At 35.4% G+C, this 17,377-nt stretch overlaps 1 protein-coding gene across 4 annotated transcripts in view; it reads right to left on the reverse strand.

Moving 5' to 3' along the window:
- Positions 1-583: 583 nt before the first annotated feature.
- LOC129803179 (uncharacterized) overlaps positions 584-17,377 on the reverse strand; it is a 123,104-nt gene continuing 106,310 nt past the window's right edge. Inside the window, exons 4-10 of one of the 4 annotated variants that reach the window (XM_055849560.1) lie at positions 14,603-15,208; positions 13,677-14,510; positions 7,745-8,780; positions 7,485-7,683; positions 7,334-7,414; positions 1,634-1,828; positions 584-1,567 (exon numbers count right to left, since the gene is read on the reverse strand). In XM_055849560.1, coding sequence (XP_055705535.1) covers positions 1,419-1,567; positions 1,634-1,828; positions 7,334-7,414; positions 7,485-7,683; positions 7,745-8,780; positions 13,677-14,510; positions 14,603-15,208 — 3,100 coding nt within the window. In that variant the 3' untranslated portion in view covers positions 584-1,418. Of the gene's footprint in view, positions 1,568-1,633; positions 1,832-7,333; positions 7,415-7,484; positions 7,684-7,744; positions 8,781-13,676; positions 14,511-14,602; positions 15,209-17,377 lie in introns of all 4 variants that reach the window. The other 3 variants (XM_055849561.1, XM_055849558.1, XM_055849559.1) reach the window with 3 other exon arrangements.

A 17,377-nucleotide genomic window follows, 5' to 3' on the forward strand; every position in this document is an offset into this window, starting at 1 on the left:
AGGTATAACATTTGGCAGGGAAAATGAAGTTAAATGGTCAGTTTAACACCACAAGTTGTAATCCAAGTTTAAGTGCACTGCATGCATCCTAGTCTGTACGTGATTTTCCCTATTATATTCGATACCTGACAAAAATAACATTCATCCTCGACAAGTCATAGAGAATAAAATCGTGAAAATCATGAGAGGTTCAGTATTTCCGTTTCTTTTCTGTTACATCGGATCGATATTCTTTTAATTTGCTAAATGTGGTCAAATTCAAATTAATTTGAGTTACCACATTTATGCTGTTTTAGCATATTTTGCATGTTTTCGTGGACTAAGCATTGTTTCATCCATTTCATCACTAATTTAATGAAAATTTATCAAATCAATTCATTTTTAATACAAAATAACGCATAGTCAAGAATTGACTCTAGGAATCAATGCTCTACGAAGTAAATTTGTTCGACGAAGGAAGTCAAAGCACAGATGTCCTCTCTGTGGTGCTTCGAGCAATACCCTGATTAAAAAAAATATCTGATACCCTTCATAACCTCTGAAGCGATTTTTAAGGAATACGGTGCAATTAGAACAAAATAAGTATACTTGAAACTTTCATCATTTTTTTATTTTCTCATCAAATATTTACAAAAGCACATTGGAATTGAATATAAAAATAGTTGGGTAATACCTACAGTTAATTATTTATCAATATAATAGTATCGGATTAATAAGATGAGAATACAAAAAAAATAAAGGCGAATTTCGCGCAATGATTCATTCTTAAGTACCACATTTCGTTTCGACGAACTTCTTTCTGCAGGATTTCTTCTTTCCTTTTTCTTTTTTTTTTTTTAACCAAAAACAAAACAAATAATAACATCAACAAATAGGCAAGAAATCGTCACTAAAGAATATCTGACTTTTTTTTTGGAAGATTTATCGACAGGATTTTTCTTTTATTTCAAAATACTTCAAGGAATTAACATAATTGAGAAGATCTTTTACCGTTTTCTTTTTTTTGCAGAAAGTCTCATACAAATGAGAGTGCGAAAGTACCTATTGATAGAGTTAGCAGAAATATAGGAATATAATCATTCAAAAAAATAAATCAATTGTTTTATGGCAAATTTTCTCATCTGCATCAGGATTCATTTTCATGCTTGACAAACAAATCCGAGCAGAACTCGATGTATTTTCTTCTTTATCAGTGCTGCTAAATAAAATGCGCTCCAAAGAGAAAGTATCTTGGCGTCAGAGGAGTGTCTGATTTTTTTTTCAATAAAAATTTCTTCATATCCTTGCAGGACAAATTAATCACTAATACGATTTTCCCTATGTATAAATAATAACGTGAAAATTTATCTCAATTGCACATAAAATATTTCCTTGCTCAACGAAACTCCTCCCGACAAAAACATGCTAACCCGGAATGACTACAGCAGAACAATCTTAACTGGTCCAATTGGCAGTCTCTTCATGTAGCTCCAGGCATCAACACGGCTAACAGTTGCCATTGAAAATCCATTAATACCAACAATTTCATCACCATTTTTCACCTTTCCGGACTTTTCGGCAGCACCACCTTCAGCCCGCACCAAGGCAACAGATTAATTTCACAAACAGGACAATTAATCACATATCAACTCACCCATAAAGACTTTTTTCACCAGCAACGGACGATTTCCCAGTGGCGAATCGAATCCACCTTCAATGGAAAAGCCCAAGCCACAGGAATCCTTCACCACTTCCACTTCACGTGATCCCTTTGGCACAGTCCGGAGTTTCACAAATGATGACGCCAATTTGTCATCTGCATCTACAGTCCCATTGCCCAGTTTTGCAGCTGCTGGGAAAAAGGAGGTTTTGTTAATTAAAATTAAGGGAATCTTCCTGAAATTCCTCATACAAAACAGTATTCATATTCATAGAATTTCATGAATATTCATTCATTTTTTTCTCTCTCTTAATTCCGCTCTGAATAAATTCAACAAAGTTCTATTCTGAACAATAAATCGCAAAGTTGCAAAACTTTTTAATATTTCACCAAGAGAGCAAAAGTTCAGTAGAACGAAAAGAGTATTGTACTGCAATTGATAAATTTTCCTTCAATGAGAAAAATAAAGGATTTTAAGCGAACTTATTAAAAATTTCTGTGCAAACGGTGCAAGCGCAAACTCATTAATATAGCTTATATTTGATGAAATTATCACAAAATTCCATTCCTATTAATAAGGATTTAAATTTGTCAAAATATTTCTTGTAGTTTCTTAAGCAAGAACAAAGAAAAATATTAATATCCTAAAAATAAAAGAAATATTATGTATAAATAAACAAGAAATGTACACACACAAATCGAAAAATGTTCATAAAATGTTTATGAATTCCTGTTGGGAACTTACAAAATATTCGTCAATCGTGTAACCAATTAAAAAGTTCGTAAAAGTTCGTAATTTTTCACAATCATTTTTCGTAATGTAATCACTTGATGAGCATTTTTTGTTCTCTTACAAACATTTGCTCGTATATTTACGTTTACCTGGCAAAACTTTACAGACAAATGACAAAATTTTACGAACATTTTTCTGTATTTACGAACATTTAGAAACAAATATTCGTAAACAAAGATTGTGAAAAAACAGTACAGACTTTTACGAAGTTTTTAATGCATTTTATATAGTAGACTCTCGCTAATTCGGTTGTTTTAAGATCGGACAACTTTTTAATTCGGGCAGCAGTTAAATTTGAAAAAAGTTTGTTGTCATTTTTTCAAGTTTTATTATGATTATCAAATGAATCAAATATGCTCAAATTTAGCATGGTTTGTCTTAGTTTTGATGTAATTTTGCATTATTAAGGGATTTTCATGCAATTTACGATATATAATGAGTATGTAAACTCAATATGTGTATGCAGATGAATAAAAAATCGTTGTATTTCATACTATTGATGAGCATTTCGTTAGTCTCCAGTTATTCACAAACATACAGTGAGTGTCAATAATTTGTTGCCTAATGGATGTTTGAAAAATCAAGTGAAAAAAATGATAGAAAAAAATACTTTTCCAAATTTTTCTCTTTGCAGATGAGTTCCTTGTAATCCGTAGATATTATTTATAGTTTTCAAAAAAAAAAATTAATTTTATTTCATATCAAAAATAATTATTTTCCAAAAGTTTGTCATTTTTGAAAAATCAAAAGTTTGTTGCCTCAGTAAAAAAACTAATTCAAAATGGTGAAAACGTGCAACCAACTTTATGTAAACCGGTTACATTTTGAGCTTATGTCATTTGATAGGCAAATGGTAGATTTGTACATTTTTAAGGCTGTCAATGGTAAATATATAGGTGTAAAAGTGATGATAAATAACAAGAAATAATCAGTTTTTTGATAATTCATAATTTAGGTTACAATGGCAAATTACAAAAAGTTGAAAGGTGGGATATTGTCCAGAGATACTGTTGGAAGGAATCGGCGTCGCTTAATTGCCAAATTTTATGGAAATTCATGAAAAGTTAAACATAAAATGGTCAAATATTATAGTGATGAAGTACGAGTACATTTGAAAAACGCTACTGGTAGACCCAGGGTTTTGACTCAGAGAGTCGATAACCGCATTCTAGGTATCTCTGATAGTAACCCCATGATGTTTGCTTCAAAAATTCAGAGTCGACCGGTTACAGAAGGCATACAGGCTTCAAAACCAACCGCAATTGAATGAAAGTGGTAAGAATAATTACTTGGTTTCCAGGTTTCCATTGGTAAACAAAACCAATCTGGTTAAAAGGTTGTAAATTCACTTGGAGCATGCTAAAAACGTAAAAATACAACCTCTTACGCAGTTTGGTTTTGCTTACCAATGGAATCTTGCGAGCCAAGTACCTATTCTTATATTTTCTTTCATTTTGAGTTTGATTTTCGAAACATTTGGAGCCTGTATGCCTTCTGTAACCAGCCGACTTTGAATTTTTGAAGCAAACATCATGGGGTTACTATCAGAGATACCTAGAATGCGGTTATCGACTTTCTGAGTCGAAACCCTAGGTCTACCAGTAGCGTTTTTCAGATGTACTCGTGCCTCATAACTATAATATTTGACCATTTTATGTTTAACTTTTCATGAATTTCCATAAAATTTGGCAATTAAGCGACGCCGATTCCTTTCAGCAGTATCTCTGGACAATATCCCACCTTTCAACTTTTTGTAATTTGCCATTATAACCTAAATTATGAATTATCAAAAAACTGATTATTTCTTGTTATTTATCATCACTTTTACACCTATATATTTACCATTGACAGCCTTAAAAATGTACAAATCCACCATTTGCCTATCAAATGACATAAGCTCAAAATGTAACCGGTTTACATAAAGTTGGTTGCACGTTTTCACCATTTTGAATTAGTTTTTTTAATGAGGCAACAAACTTTTGATTTTTCAAAAATGACAAACTTTTGGAAAACAATTATTTTTGATATGAAATAAAATTAATTATTTTTTTTGAAAACTATAAATAATATCTACGGATTACAAGGAACTCATCTGCAAAAAGAAAAATTTGGAAAAGTATTTTTTTCTATCATTTTTTTCACTTGATTTCTCAAACATCCATTAGGCAACAAACTATTGACACTCACTGTATATATAAACAATTATACGAAATATTTTTTTTCAGCGTAAGGGAAATGTACCAAATTTAGACTGCATGGAAGCGGTTTGAATTTCGTGAATTTGACCCTTCATATCTCCGATTTAATTATTCCGATTCCCATGCCGCTTTTTGAGATACAGTAGAGTCCCGCTATAGGCCATATTTGGTTCCAGATTTGACACTTGGGTCGTACTATAGTCCATGTCATTTTTTAAAATTATCAACGACTTGTAGTATTGAAATTGCTCGACGGCTTCCACTTTCTTTTGCGATTGTGGTAGTTGTCCTCGCTCTCTTCATTATGAATCACAATTATCACAAATACACAATAAAGTTTGCCAAAAATATTAAAATAATTATGACAACATTGCATGTCGCGTACTAAAAAACATAACCTAACTTGAAATCAGTGTTCTGAAATCAACGGTCGATAAATTGTGGACTATAGAGCGATGGCCTATACCGGGGCTCTGCTGTAATAAAGTTTGAGTTTTTACGCTATTGCACCAAGTGGTGGAATTTTGAACTATCTTCAGAAATTATTCTTCGAGATGAACCTTCAGACAAATATTGAGGTCAAAATATTAATTAGAACCGGTGTTACAGGCCGGTCAATTTTTCAACTTTGACTCCTTAAAGCTCGGATCAACTCAGGACTATCCGAGCGACTAAAGTTTTTTTTTTGGATTGACAAATATAAAGTGCAGCTTTTGAGTACCTCTCTCGGATACCGAGGAATGGACTTACTATGGGTCTCCGTGACCTGGCACCTAGCTAAACAAGGGCCTAGGAAGGTAGGCAGACCATTGGAGGTAGTTCGGCTGAGTTGCGTAGCCGGTGCTCCTTGCAGGCCTTGCTTGAGTCTTAAAGTTTTGTCTATTCTAAGTCTGTGGTCATTAATGGGGTACAAGCCAATAAGATAACATACTAAAAGTTCAGCTCGATCCGTGCTATAGGGCCGGAGATAATTAGAAATTTGGAAAATGTTCTTTTTTAGTAATAGCGCCCCTAGCGGTGGTTTTACGAACTTCCGATGTAGAAAGAGATACAGTATTTTACGAGAGCTTTCCAAAACGCCCTCATTGATCAAATTCGGACAATCAGAACCGCAGCTAGAGTCATTTTATGAAAAAAAAAGTTTGAGCTCTTCTAGTTCGGGTCAGGGGGATCTGTACATCAGTAGGCATTAAGTTTTTCTTAAGCGAAAGTCCCAATCGTTCTATTACACTAGGATTTTTTCAATTTGTAAATTCAATTTAATTTTCAGATGAATTGTTCCTATGCGTTATTTTACATTAAAAATATTTTGAATGATAGATTTTCGCTTATTTATTAATATAAACTAATACTTGGCCCACCAAAACATGTTTAAATATGCTAAAATAGCATAAATCTGGTTGCTGAATTAAATTTGAATTCAGCAAAATAAAGTGTTAAAATTGCTCATTAATTTCAATTTTATTGCAATTAAACAAGTAGCCTTTTAAACCAAATTGTTCTTATTAAATTTATTTACTCGTAAATAATTATTATTATTTGTGGCCAAAAAATAAGATAAGTACAGTAATTTAGTGATAAACTTGTACGCGAGTGAAGCATCAGTATCGGGAGTAATTTGCTAAGTTCCTCCAAAGCCATTATTGTGCCAAGAAATCTCCTGTTTATATGACTTCACACAGATTTTCAACAAGATGTATGAGAGTACCTTCATCAGCCTTTTCACTACAAATCTTCCTTCTGGCTTTGGAGATCCGTCTGAATAACAGATAAGTGACTTATAAGACATTTTATGTACTATCACACATTTTCTGGAGTCATTCCAAAAATCTCGCGGCACTATTTAAAATTGAGCAAATTTCTTGCAAAATGTGTCCTGGCTGTGAGAATTTTCAAGTAAATTCTAGAAATCTTATAATGCTCAATTGGCTCAATTGAATTTGAATTTAAATTGTGAAAATCCTAGTGTGATAGCACCGTAAGGCTCAGTTATAACATACTAAAATTTGAGTCTATTCGATGCTATAGGGGCCTAATGTTACTTAGCCGGGAACGTTACTTAGCTGCCCTTATATTCGTGATCAGGAAGTAACAAAACACATTATTATAGTATATTATAGTGATGATTAAAACGTGTCGAAGAAAAATTTTCCCCAACACTTGACATGAAGTTAACCACAGTAGGCTTTGAATTTTATTTTTTTTTGTTGTCATTTCAAGAGAATTTAATCAGCTTCCTTTTGGTGAAGTTCTTATTAAAAAATATTGATTTTTGGCTGAGTTATTGCAAAAAATGGAGAGTATGCAAAAATTAAAAGGTGACAATAATCTCAAAAATCCAAATGCGAGTTATACTGAAATCACGAAATTGACCGGGAAGTGTTTCGTTCATCTGTCCGGAAGATTATAATTCGTTTCAAGGAACTCAAGACTGTTGCTCAGAAGCTAGGAGGAAATAGCCCAAAGTAGCCGAAAACCTGGGATTCAGGATAAGAAGATGGAAAAGAGAGTTCTTGAGCTTTTCGAGAATCAACTCAATCTTTCCGCGTGTTGGCAAAAAGATGGGAATACGTTGAAGCTTGGTCCATAAAATTAAGAAGATAAATGTTTTTATGACCTACAAAGCTCAGGCTGCTCCACAACAACAGACCGACAAACAGCGTCAAAAAACAACACCTTTGTAAATTTCTCAAAATTACTTACTTGAAATTCCACTGGAAATCACTGGAGGGCTTTTAATCCCATTCTCTTCCTTGAGAGATTCCCTTGAAGTGGCGACATCTGCTGCGACAATAAAAAAATTAAGTGATTGCAAGTGAAGCCTCCCAGATGTTGAGAGCAAATTAATACTCACCTTCATTCACCATGATGTCCAGATCAAGGGATCGCGATGCCTTGTGAAAGCTCTTGAGCTTCGGCTCGCCCACTTCGGGTGCTTCCTTCTCCGTGAGCGATGTCAGGGAGCCAAGAGAAGATCTCTTGGTCTTTGTAAGTGCTGATGCCGAGACGCTAGGAGATCTCGTGACCACGACAACGACTTCCGGTCGCGGAGTCTAAGAAAAAAACCAAAGACTACTTAGATTCTTTTCAACTTGTCGAAATCTCGGAAAATACCTTGAGAACAGTTACAGACTCCCGATGAGTTAATCCTCGCATGCTGAGTCCGTTGATGGCTAAAATCCTGTCGCCCTTCTTGAGCCGGCCATCCTTGTCTGCTGGCGAATTGGACAGGATCTTGTGCACTGTGATTTCTTTTGCTTCGTAATCTGCCCCACCAGCCAAAGTGATACCAATGCTGCATTCTGGTGAATCTCTCTGCAGCACCACAACAAATGCCTCGTGAGTCTGCAGAGGAGGATCTGCCTCCTCAATGATGAACTGCAAATCCTGAGCCGTGATCAGGCTGTGACTGCTGCCCAGAGAAGAGAAACTACCAAAATCTGTCGGAGTACTCTGCATAGTCTCACTGCCGTTGCTCTGAATGCTCCTGGCTGGCATTGAAGACACGCCAGACGATGAATTTGATGCCACGGACTCCCAAGAGGAGAAGCGATCGTGGTAGTTAATGACTTTATCCCTATTTGTGGGTGTTGTGGGTGCAGCAGTCTGTCGTGTTGGCGATGGCACGAAGGGACTGCTTGAACTCTTACTCTCAAACTGCCTCCGAATGTCCGCCGTGGACAGTTTCTTCTGCTCACTGAGACTCTTGGGAATTGTCCGTGTTGTAGGAACAATCTCATCACCCTTATCCTTTGCCCGTGGCTCAACACTAATCACATTCTTGACCAATTCAGTGGGTTCCTCAATCGTCTTGGCCGCCTCCTTTCTCACCCACTTAGCCACCTCATTCATCTCATTGCCATCAGACAATTCGTCGGAAGAGGAGTGATTGAGTCTCCGTATGGGATCCAATACATTCTTTTCCACCTCCAGACTCTTCACTGACTCAACTTTTGGAATCACCTCCTCAGAATCGGACACAACTTCCACAAAAGTTGCCACATTTATCACCCGATCGACAATACTGGGAATATCACTCGTATCCACAAGCTTGTAATTGATCATCTGATGGTCAGGCTGATTGGCTTTGCCATTCGTCAGAGAATTGCGAATTTTAGGCTTTGGCCGCTTAATCTCATCCTCATCGTACCTATAGCGAAGAAATTCAATTAAAAACTGTCTTTAGAGCACGGAATTTGCAAGTAATGTAAGCTAAAAGACAGTTTTTCTGTTGCCTTCTTCTAAAACGTGATTTAATTATTGTTTTATTTTTCTTATCACAAAAAATATTGTCAAAATATTGCAAATTTTTCAAAGTTAAACGTTTGAAAGGCTCTACAGAACGTATTTCTGAACCAACTGAGTTAAGTACGAATTCATTAGAAAGGTCTTGAAATTTTGGATAAGTCTGAACCCAGGGAGAAACAAGGAAGAAGCAGGGATGGCTATTATCCCCTATACACTATTTAAAAAATATAAAAAACCAAAAAAAAATGCGCCTTTACTAGCTAAAAATCTCTTTTATTGCATCTTATAAGATGCACCAAAAAACCAAAATCGTTTAATTTGATTTAAAAATGGACTTATATGCTTATTTTTCTTTTAAAGGAACACAGGATAACACTAAAACGTCAAATTCTTTTTGGTAGGACTTTGAGGAAGTTTTTGATCAACTTTTCTTAAATAAAGCCACAATCGCCACAATGTCCACAATATTGTTTTAAAAAGCTCTTAGAAAATCTTTAAAGCTATCCACATCTGCCCAAAATAATCAAAATCGGTTTCATATCGACTTGTCAGAATATAAATCGAACAACTCTATTTTTTCCAAAAATCGTTTTATTCGCTTTTTTGATACTTCTTTATACCCTCTACCTTTCCTGTGAATATTACACCAGGGAGTTGATTATTTTCAAAAGTTATAGAGATTTCTAATCTCAAAAATCCGCAAAAATCAGCTTCAAATCTTTATCTTGTAAAATTTGTCTACTGCGAGTTGTTCGTTTCTTATTCTGAGCTGACGATATTACAGTAGACTCTAATTCGGCTCTTTTAAGATCGGGCTACTTTATAATTCGGGCGGCAGTTAAATTCGAAAAAAGTTTGTTGACATTTTTCAAGTTCGATTATGATTATCAAATGAAGCAAATATGCTCAAATTTGCCATGATTTGCCTTAGCTTTGATGTGATTTTGCATTATTAAGATGTTTTCATAAAATTTATAATGGGATTGTGCATATATACTCAATATGAGTATGCAGATGAACAAAAAATCTTTGCATTTTAAACAATTTGCTGCCCGAATTTCTCTTTAATTCAGTTGACATTTCGGTCCCAAATGCCCGAATTTGAGAGAGTCTGTCTACTGTATATTCTTGCGAATTTTGAAAGAAACTTTATCTCTTTTATCAAATAAAACATAATTTCAAATTCCCCCCCCCCCCCTCTTTCAAAAATCCTGTCTGAACCCTTGCTATGATCAGGTTCCAATCGTTTACAAACCGATAATGAATTTTAAATTTTCAATAAATCGATTTTGATTTTCTATAAATCGACTTGATTCGTTTAAAAACCGGTAATTATATAAAAAATGATAAATAAGTTGAAAAGAATTCATTAACATATACAATAATTCTTGTCCAAAAAGAATTCGCTAAATAACTTAGAACCATTATTCCCTTCTAATTTTAAGACCATATCATCAATTATATAACTATTTTGGGCATTATTAGAAGGTAGTCTGATTCCTAACAAATAAGTCTTCGGGAAGCCTCGGGGGAAAAGGCAGATAAGAAAAAACGGTTTTCCCAAAGCTTTCAGCTCGGGATCCAAGCTTTCCTATGCTGTCTGTCATTTTAGGAATTTCTTTGTGCGACTACAACCACTGAGAAAAACTTGCAACACAGGCCGAAAGCTTTGGAAAACCTATATTATCTTACCAGTTTCTTCTCTCGATACTTACCAGAACTGATAATACTCAAATTATAATTGGTCGAAAAACATCAAGAAGTCTTTGACGTCTTTGGCTCATATCTTTTCGGACTTCTCAGAAAAAATCGCAAATACTGAACAGCATTTCTTTGTTACAAACAATGGGTAGCTCATAAAAAGTCAGAATGACTCGAGTTCCCCAAAATAAATATCAATTCCCTATGTTCCCTAGATTAGATTTCAGGGAACCTAGAAAAATGTATAGGTTTTCCAAGATCCCCGTGAGTTCTCGGAAAAGTGTATGGGTTGTTCATTGCCTAGATTTCCGTAAAAAAAATATATATGAGTTCCTTGGGCTACCCATAGGTTCCCTGGTCAGATTAGGTCGACTTTCTCGATATGAGTTATCCGAAACGAGTTACTCGGCTACCCAATAATCAATGCAGCACGATTTCCTGCGTTCCTCGAAAAAAACATAGGTTCTTTGGTTCCATGAAAAATATATGGCTTTTCCGTGATCCCCATGAGTTTCCTAAAAAGGTGTATGAGTTCCTCAGGTTCCCCATGTGTCCCCTGTAGTCTACTTTGGATCCCCATAGGTTCCCTGGCCCGACTACCTCGAATTACCCAGGTAACTCATAATTAATCAGGAAAGCTCAAGTTCCTGGTTTCTCGAGTTCTCAGAAAAAATGTATCGATTTCCTAGGTTTCCTGAAAAATGTATGGGTTTGTCGGATTTCCCGTAGGTTCCCTGAATTCTCCATGGGTTTTCTGGCCATATTACTTTTCTCTGGCCATATTACCTCGAGTTTCCCGAAACGTGTTATCCGGGTAATTCATTCATGAAAAAACCTAAAAAGTTTAAACAACTCTATGGCAGAGTTGAATTAACTCTACGAATATCGATGTTTTTATTACTCTTTTTCGTTGTGAATTTTAGTAACATAAGTTGAAACAACTCTTCGTGCGATTTGAATTAATTCGTCAGATATCGATGTAATTATTACTCTTTTTCGATATAAAATTTCATCTCGACTGAAGTATATGCTTAAGTGTTTTCATTTTAATAATATACTTCAGTCAAGAAGATTTTCGTGTGACAAAGTTCATATGGAACATCAACTAGAAATATGCCTAACAGTGTTTCATGAAAACATGTGCGGTGCGTGCATCATACGTGATATTTCGCTCGGAACATAGGGAACTTGAGGTCAAGAAAATATTAATAAAGAAAATGATAAAATAAAAAAAAATTGAAAGAGTTATTTTAACTCTAAAAAAGATTTTTTTCCAACTCTTGAAAAGAATTATTTTCGCTCTTAAAAAGAGTTACTTAACACTCTTTTGTCATGTAAATTTTAGGGAAAAAAGTTAAAACAACTCTTCCGAATATTACACCTAAATAGAAGTAAAATCAATTCTAAAATATAGTTAATCGAAAATCACAACGAAAATTAATTCAACATCGATTCGAGTAAGTTTTACTCGATTATTTTTCTGAATGTAAGTAAGCAAAGTGGTTCGAGTTTCCGGTTCTCCGAAATATATGGATTCTCCGACTTCCCTGAAAAAAGGCATCTGTTCCCCGGATTCCCTAAAAAAAAATACACGGGTTTTCCCAGGTTCTCCATGTACCCCGTGACTTCCCTGAAAAAATGTATGAGTTCTCCGGGTTCCCCGTGGGTTCCTTCAGGTTATATTAAATTAATATCGTTTAATCGTAAAAATTGGCGCCAAAGAATCCGGATGAGTCTATTTTGGACTTTAATTCTTTCCAGACAGTAACAAATCGAGTGAGCTAAATTCACGATTTTAGAATCAAAAATATCTTAGTTCAGGAAATTATCGGACTTTTTACAAAGAATATTCTCGATTTAGTTTGCAATCATCTACAAGAATCGCATTTTATCGATTTTAAATAGTTCAAACTTTACTTTGAAAACAAGAAAAAAAAACTAAAAGAACTTGTAATTACACTGAGAAAAAAACGGTGGTGCGATTAACTTTTTTTCCTCAGAACATTTCAGGTGTAAAAATATATCAAAATTTTTTAATGTTAATTTTACACCTTTTTAAGGGTAAAAATAACATGAAAAAGGGTAACTTTAACCTCTAATACACCTAAAAAGCATAATATTTACACCGATTTCGGATCAATACTGCAAGGTAAAATTAACATTTCGGGAATGTTATTTTAACTTTTTCGGATTTCTCTCACTCAGTGTAATAGCCTTATCATATTCCAACACTGAGAAAAAACGGGGGTGCGATTAACTTGTTTTCGTCATAACTTTAACACTTTTTAGGTGTAAAAATATATCAACAGTTTTTAATGTTAATTTTACACATTTTTAAGGGTAAAATTGACATGAAAAAGGGTAACGTTAACCCCTAATACACCTAAAGTGGGTAATATTTACACCGTTTTTTGATCAACAATGCAGGATAAAATAAACATTTCCGGAATGTTATTTTAACTTTTTCGAATTTCTCCCAGTGTAATAGCCTTATCATATTCCAACACTGAGAAAAATAAGGGGGTGCGATTAACTTTTTTTCGTCATAACTAACACTTTTTAGGTGTAAAAATATAAAACATTTTTTAATGTTAATTTTACACCTTTTTGAGGGTAAAATTTTAAAGGGTTAATTTTACACCTTTTTCAGGGTAAAATAACATGAAAAAGCGTAACTTTAACCCCTAATACACCTAAAAAGGGTAATATTTACACCGATTTCGGATCAATACTGCAAGGTAAAATTAACATTTCGGGAATGTTATTTTAACTTTTTCGGATTTCTCTCACTCAGTGTAATAGCCTTATCATATTCCAACACTGAGAAAAAAGGGGGCGCGATTAACTTTTTTTTCTCATAACTTTAACACTTTTTAGGTGTAAAAATATATCAACAGTTTTTAATGTTAATTTTACACCTTTCCAATGGTAAAATTAATACGAAAAAGGGTAACTTTAACCCATAATACACCCAAAAAGGGTAATATTTACACCGATTTCGGATCAATACTGCAGGGTAAAATTAACATTTCAGGAATGTTATTTTGACTTTTTCGGATTTCTCTCAGTGTAATAGCCTTATCATATTCCAACTTACCCATCTGTGCTGTCTTCATCTTCATATCGAGTTGATCGCGCTGTGTGATCATCTCCCCGACCACTGCGACTTTTCGCAGACGCCAAAATGCTCTTCCTGTTGATTCCACTCTCATTTGAAGAGGATTTAACGACCCGCCTTTTCATGTCTACAGTCGGAGTGGACCCTAGGGAACTGCAGCTGGCCTGGGATCCCGATCCTGACGTCAGAGTGGACGTGGTGGAGCTAGCGATGGAGGTGTTGGTCTCTGAGCTGAGTGTCCGGGTGAGAGGTAGCTTCTCTGCTCCTCCATGGGGCACAACAGGTGATCCCACGGGTGTTGATATCCTCGAACTCACCACTGAATCACTGTCCTCGCTGTCGTCAGTTTGTGGGGTCTTCTGGACAATCAGGGAGGTCCTGGGAGGCTTCACGGGTGGTGTCAATGGAGGAATCTTGTGAGCCTCATCATCACCATGATCGCCATGACCATTGGTGGCCATCAGTGGTCGACTGAGGGAGGTTGTGAGGGGTCGTCGAGTGCCCTCGAAGATACTCTTGTAGCGCGTCTCGAGGCTCGGTGGCGATGGCAGGGTCATCTTGATCTTCCGTTCGACGTGTGAGGAGCGCACGGGAGACGCCACGGACACGTCCGGCATGGAAAATCGCGATCCATTCACCACCTTCTGCAGATCGGCACTCTTGATTTCAGGTAGATCCAGAAGAACAGGTTCGGGCGCCACACGCTCCGGAATAACGAGTCCCCTCAATTTGGACATGGACTTCTTTCGCGTTTCCAGCATGTTTGTGATTGAATTCCGCCGACGGTCATCCATGCAGACACCACTTCCATACCTGGGAATAAAAATAAATATTGTCAGTTTGTCCTCAAATCCACAATGCAATGGCATGTCTCCTATGGCAGCAACAAAAGCATCCGTCCTCACCCAGAAAAGCTAATGGTACGTGTCAGTTGACCAGAACCAGCAAGACCTCCATTTCGTCGTGGAAGGGATGAATAATTGGGCATTTCAACTTGTTGCACCTTGGCCTTTGGTCTCAACTCAACGTCACATCCACTATTCATCTTAGGAACATCATCTACATCGAGATTCTCAACACTTCTCGCCTTCTTGGTTAGACTCTCACTCTTAGCCACCCTCTTATGGCTGGCATAATCACATTTGTCCAGCAAATCCTCTGTGCTGCGGTTGAAGCCCTTCTTGCCCAAATCACCAATCCCCTGAGTGGTATCTGGATTCGAAAACATGGCTATCTTGTCCTTAACACTCTTCTCCGAACGCTCATCCTTTCGCCACATGGAATTGAGGCTACTCTTCCTGGGACTACTGTCAAATGGCTTGACACGTCCAGTCTGTGCTGTCTCAGTGCTCTCAATGGACTTCTTACGCATCTCCACCAGAGACACCGTACCATTCTGTGGTCTCTCCACGTCCATCTTCAGCAGCAACTCCTGACGCGGCTGAGAAACTCGTGGGGAAATGAGAGGAGGTGGAACTGACTTGGGCAAAGGTGGAGCCTCCTCTAAGAATCTACACGTGAGAGAAAGGAAATTGTTCAGAAAATGCCACAAGGAGTGTTCCTAAACAATTTTGAGTCGCAGAATCAAAGGGGTAATCATTACAAAATCCTACACAGAAAAAAGTATTTTGTAAAAATGTGCGTAAATGTTTGTGAATTCCCATGGGAGAGTTACAAAATGCTCGTGAATCGTATAACCCACAAACAAGTTCGTAAAAGTTTGTACTTTTTTCACAAACATTGTTCGTAACATGATCATTTGACGAACATTTCTTGTACTTTTACGAACATTTATTCGTAAATGTTCGTAAACACACAAAAAATGTTCGTAAAATTTTGTTATTTCTTCGTAAATGTTCGTAAAATGTTCTACAAGAAAACAAACATTTACGAACAAATGACAAAATTTTACGAACATTTTTTGTGTGTTTACGAACATTTACGAACAAATGTTCGTAAAAGTACAAAAAATGTTCGTCAAGTGATCATGTTACGAACAATGTTTGTGAAAAAAGTACAAACTTTTACGAACTTGTTTGTGGGTTATACGATTCACGAGCATTTTGTAACTCTCCCATGGGAATTCACAAACATTTTTACAAAATATTTTTTTCTGTGTATACAAAATATTGTTAAAGAAACTCTTAAAAAATATTTAAAATTTGTATACTATCTGTGTCAGTCTTAAAATATTGGAATAAAAATCATTATGAGGATAGATTAACTTAAATTTAGAACCTGTTACAAATTGAAATCTTTCACAACTTCTTATTAGAATACAGAATTTTTCCTTAATAAACACAATATTAAATTTTTATTTATTGAATTTATCTATGTCATAATTCTATTACAGTGGGACCTCGATAGAGTCAATCTCCATTAAGGTGTCTACATATTGGAGCTGATTTCATCAAAAATTATTTCAAGAATTCTTGAAAGAAAAATTCCTATTTTTGAAGGAATTTTAGAAGAAAAATGCCTCCACATTTGGGTTTAATTTCCATCAAAAATTCTTGACAGATCGCTATCATTTCCAAGTCTCTTGCTCTTGTAATTGCTTTTCATGAATTTTTTTTATTTCTCTGTTGAAAAAAATTGTGAAAAATGTTTGTGGAAGTTCCTTGAGATAGTATTTAGTGAATTTATGTGGAAAATTTCCCAAAAATGCGAAAGAAGAGTGTTTTTCTGGAAATGTCGTTCCCGGTGGAATCTAACCCAGCCTTTGAAGGAACATTTCCTCTAATTTTTCTCTAGATATTGACGGAAATCATTGCAACTGTGTATTCCTGAGGTGTTCTTCAGTACAGTGGCTTTGTACACTGATGCATTAACTTCTGGCAATTTTTAGAGAAAAATTAGAGGAAATGTTCCTTCAAATCGGATTCCACTAGGAACAACATCTCCAAAAAAACAACACTCTTTTTTTGCATTTTTGGAAAATTTGCCATACAAATTCACTAAATACTATCCCAAGGAACTCAACCACAAGCTTTTCTCACTATTTCCGTCAGAAAATAACAAATTTTCACGAGAAACAATATTGAATTGTAATGGTTTCCTTCAAGAATTCTGTCAAAAATGACATTGATGAAATTAGTTCCAATGTGTAGAGGGTAATTTCCTTCAAAAATTTTTGATGGAAATTACTTTGAATTGGATATGATTTTTGAAAGAAATTGGCTATACATTAGACAAATTTTATTCAAAAACCCATCTTTTTGTCAAAAATTCATTCCGAATATGTAGGCACATTTTTTTGATGCACACTTCTTGAAGCTCACTTTTGACAGAAATTTGTCATAATGTGTAGACACCTTTAGAGTAAACAGCTATTTTTTTTACTCTACGGACTCCGATAGAGTCAACTTGGACCCAAATTGACTCCGATAGAGTCAACTTTTCTTGTATTATTGAACTAATAATATTATATGGTTTAATATGATATTTTCGAAATAAAAACAGTCTTATTGTGTATCAATGTAACACTTTGAACACAAGAAAAAATATTTATGTGAGGACATGGTAATTTTGTGATAAAATTCGTAGGTTTATTAACCGTGTAATCATTTTCCAACAAAATAATTTTCTTTTCGTGATTTTAAGCTTTTTGACCGATTGAAAGTTCTCTTGTCTTAAGATTTTTTAATTAGGTCTATGATCACAATGTAAGAAATTTTGAG

The sequence above is a fragment of the Phlebotomus papatasi genome, chromosome 2 (assembly GCF_024763615.1).
Source record: "Phlebotomus papatasi isolate M1 chromosome 2, Ppap_2.1, whole genome shotgun sequence".
Classification (NCBI taxonomy): domain Eukaryota; kingdom Metazoa; phylum Arthropoda; class Insecta; order Diptera; family Psychodidae; genus Phlebotomus; species Phlebotomus papatasi.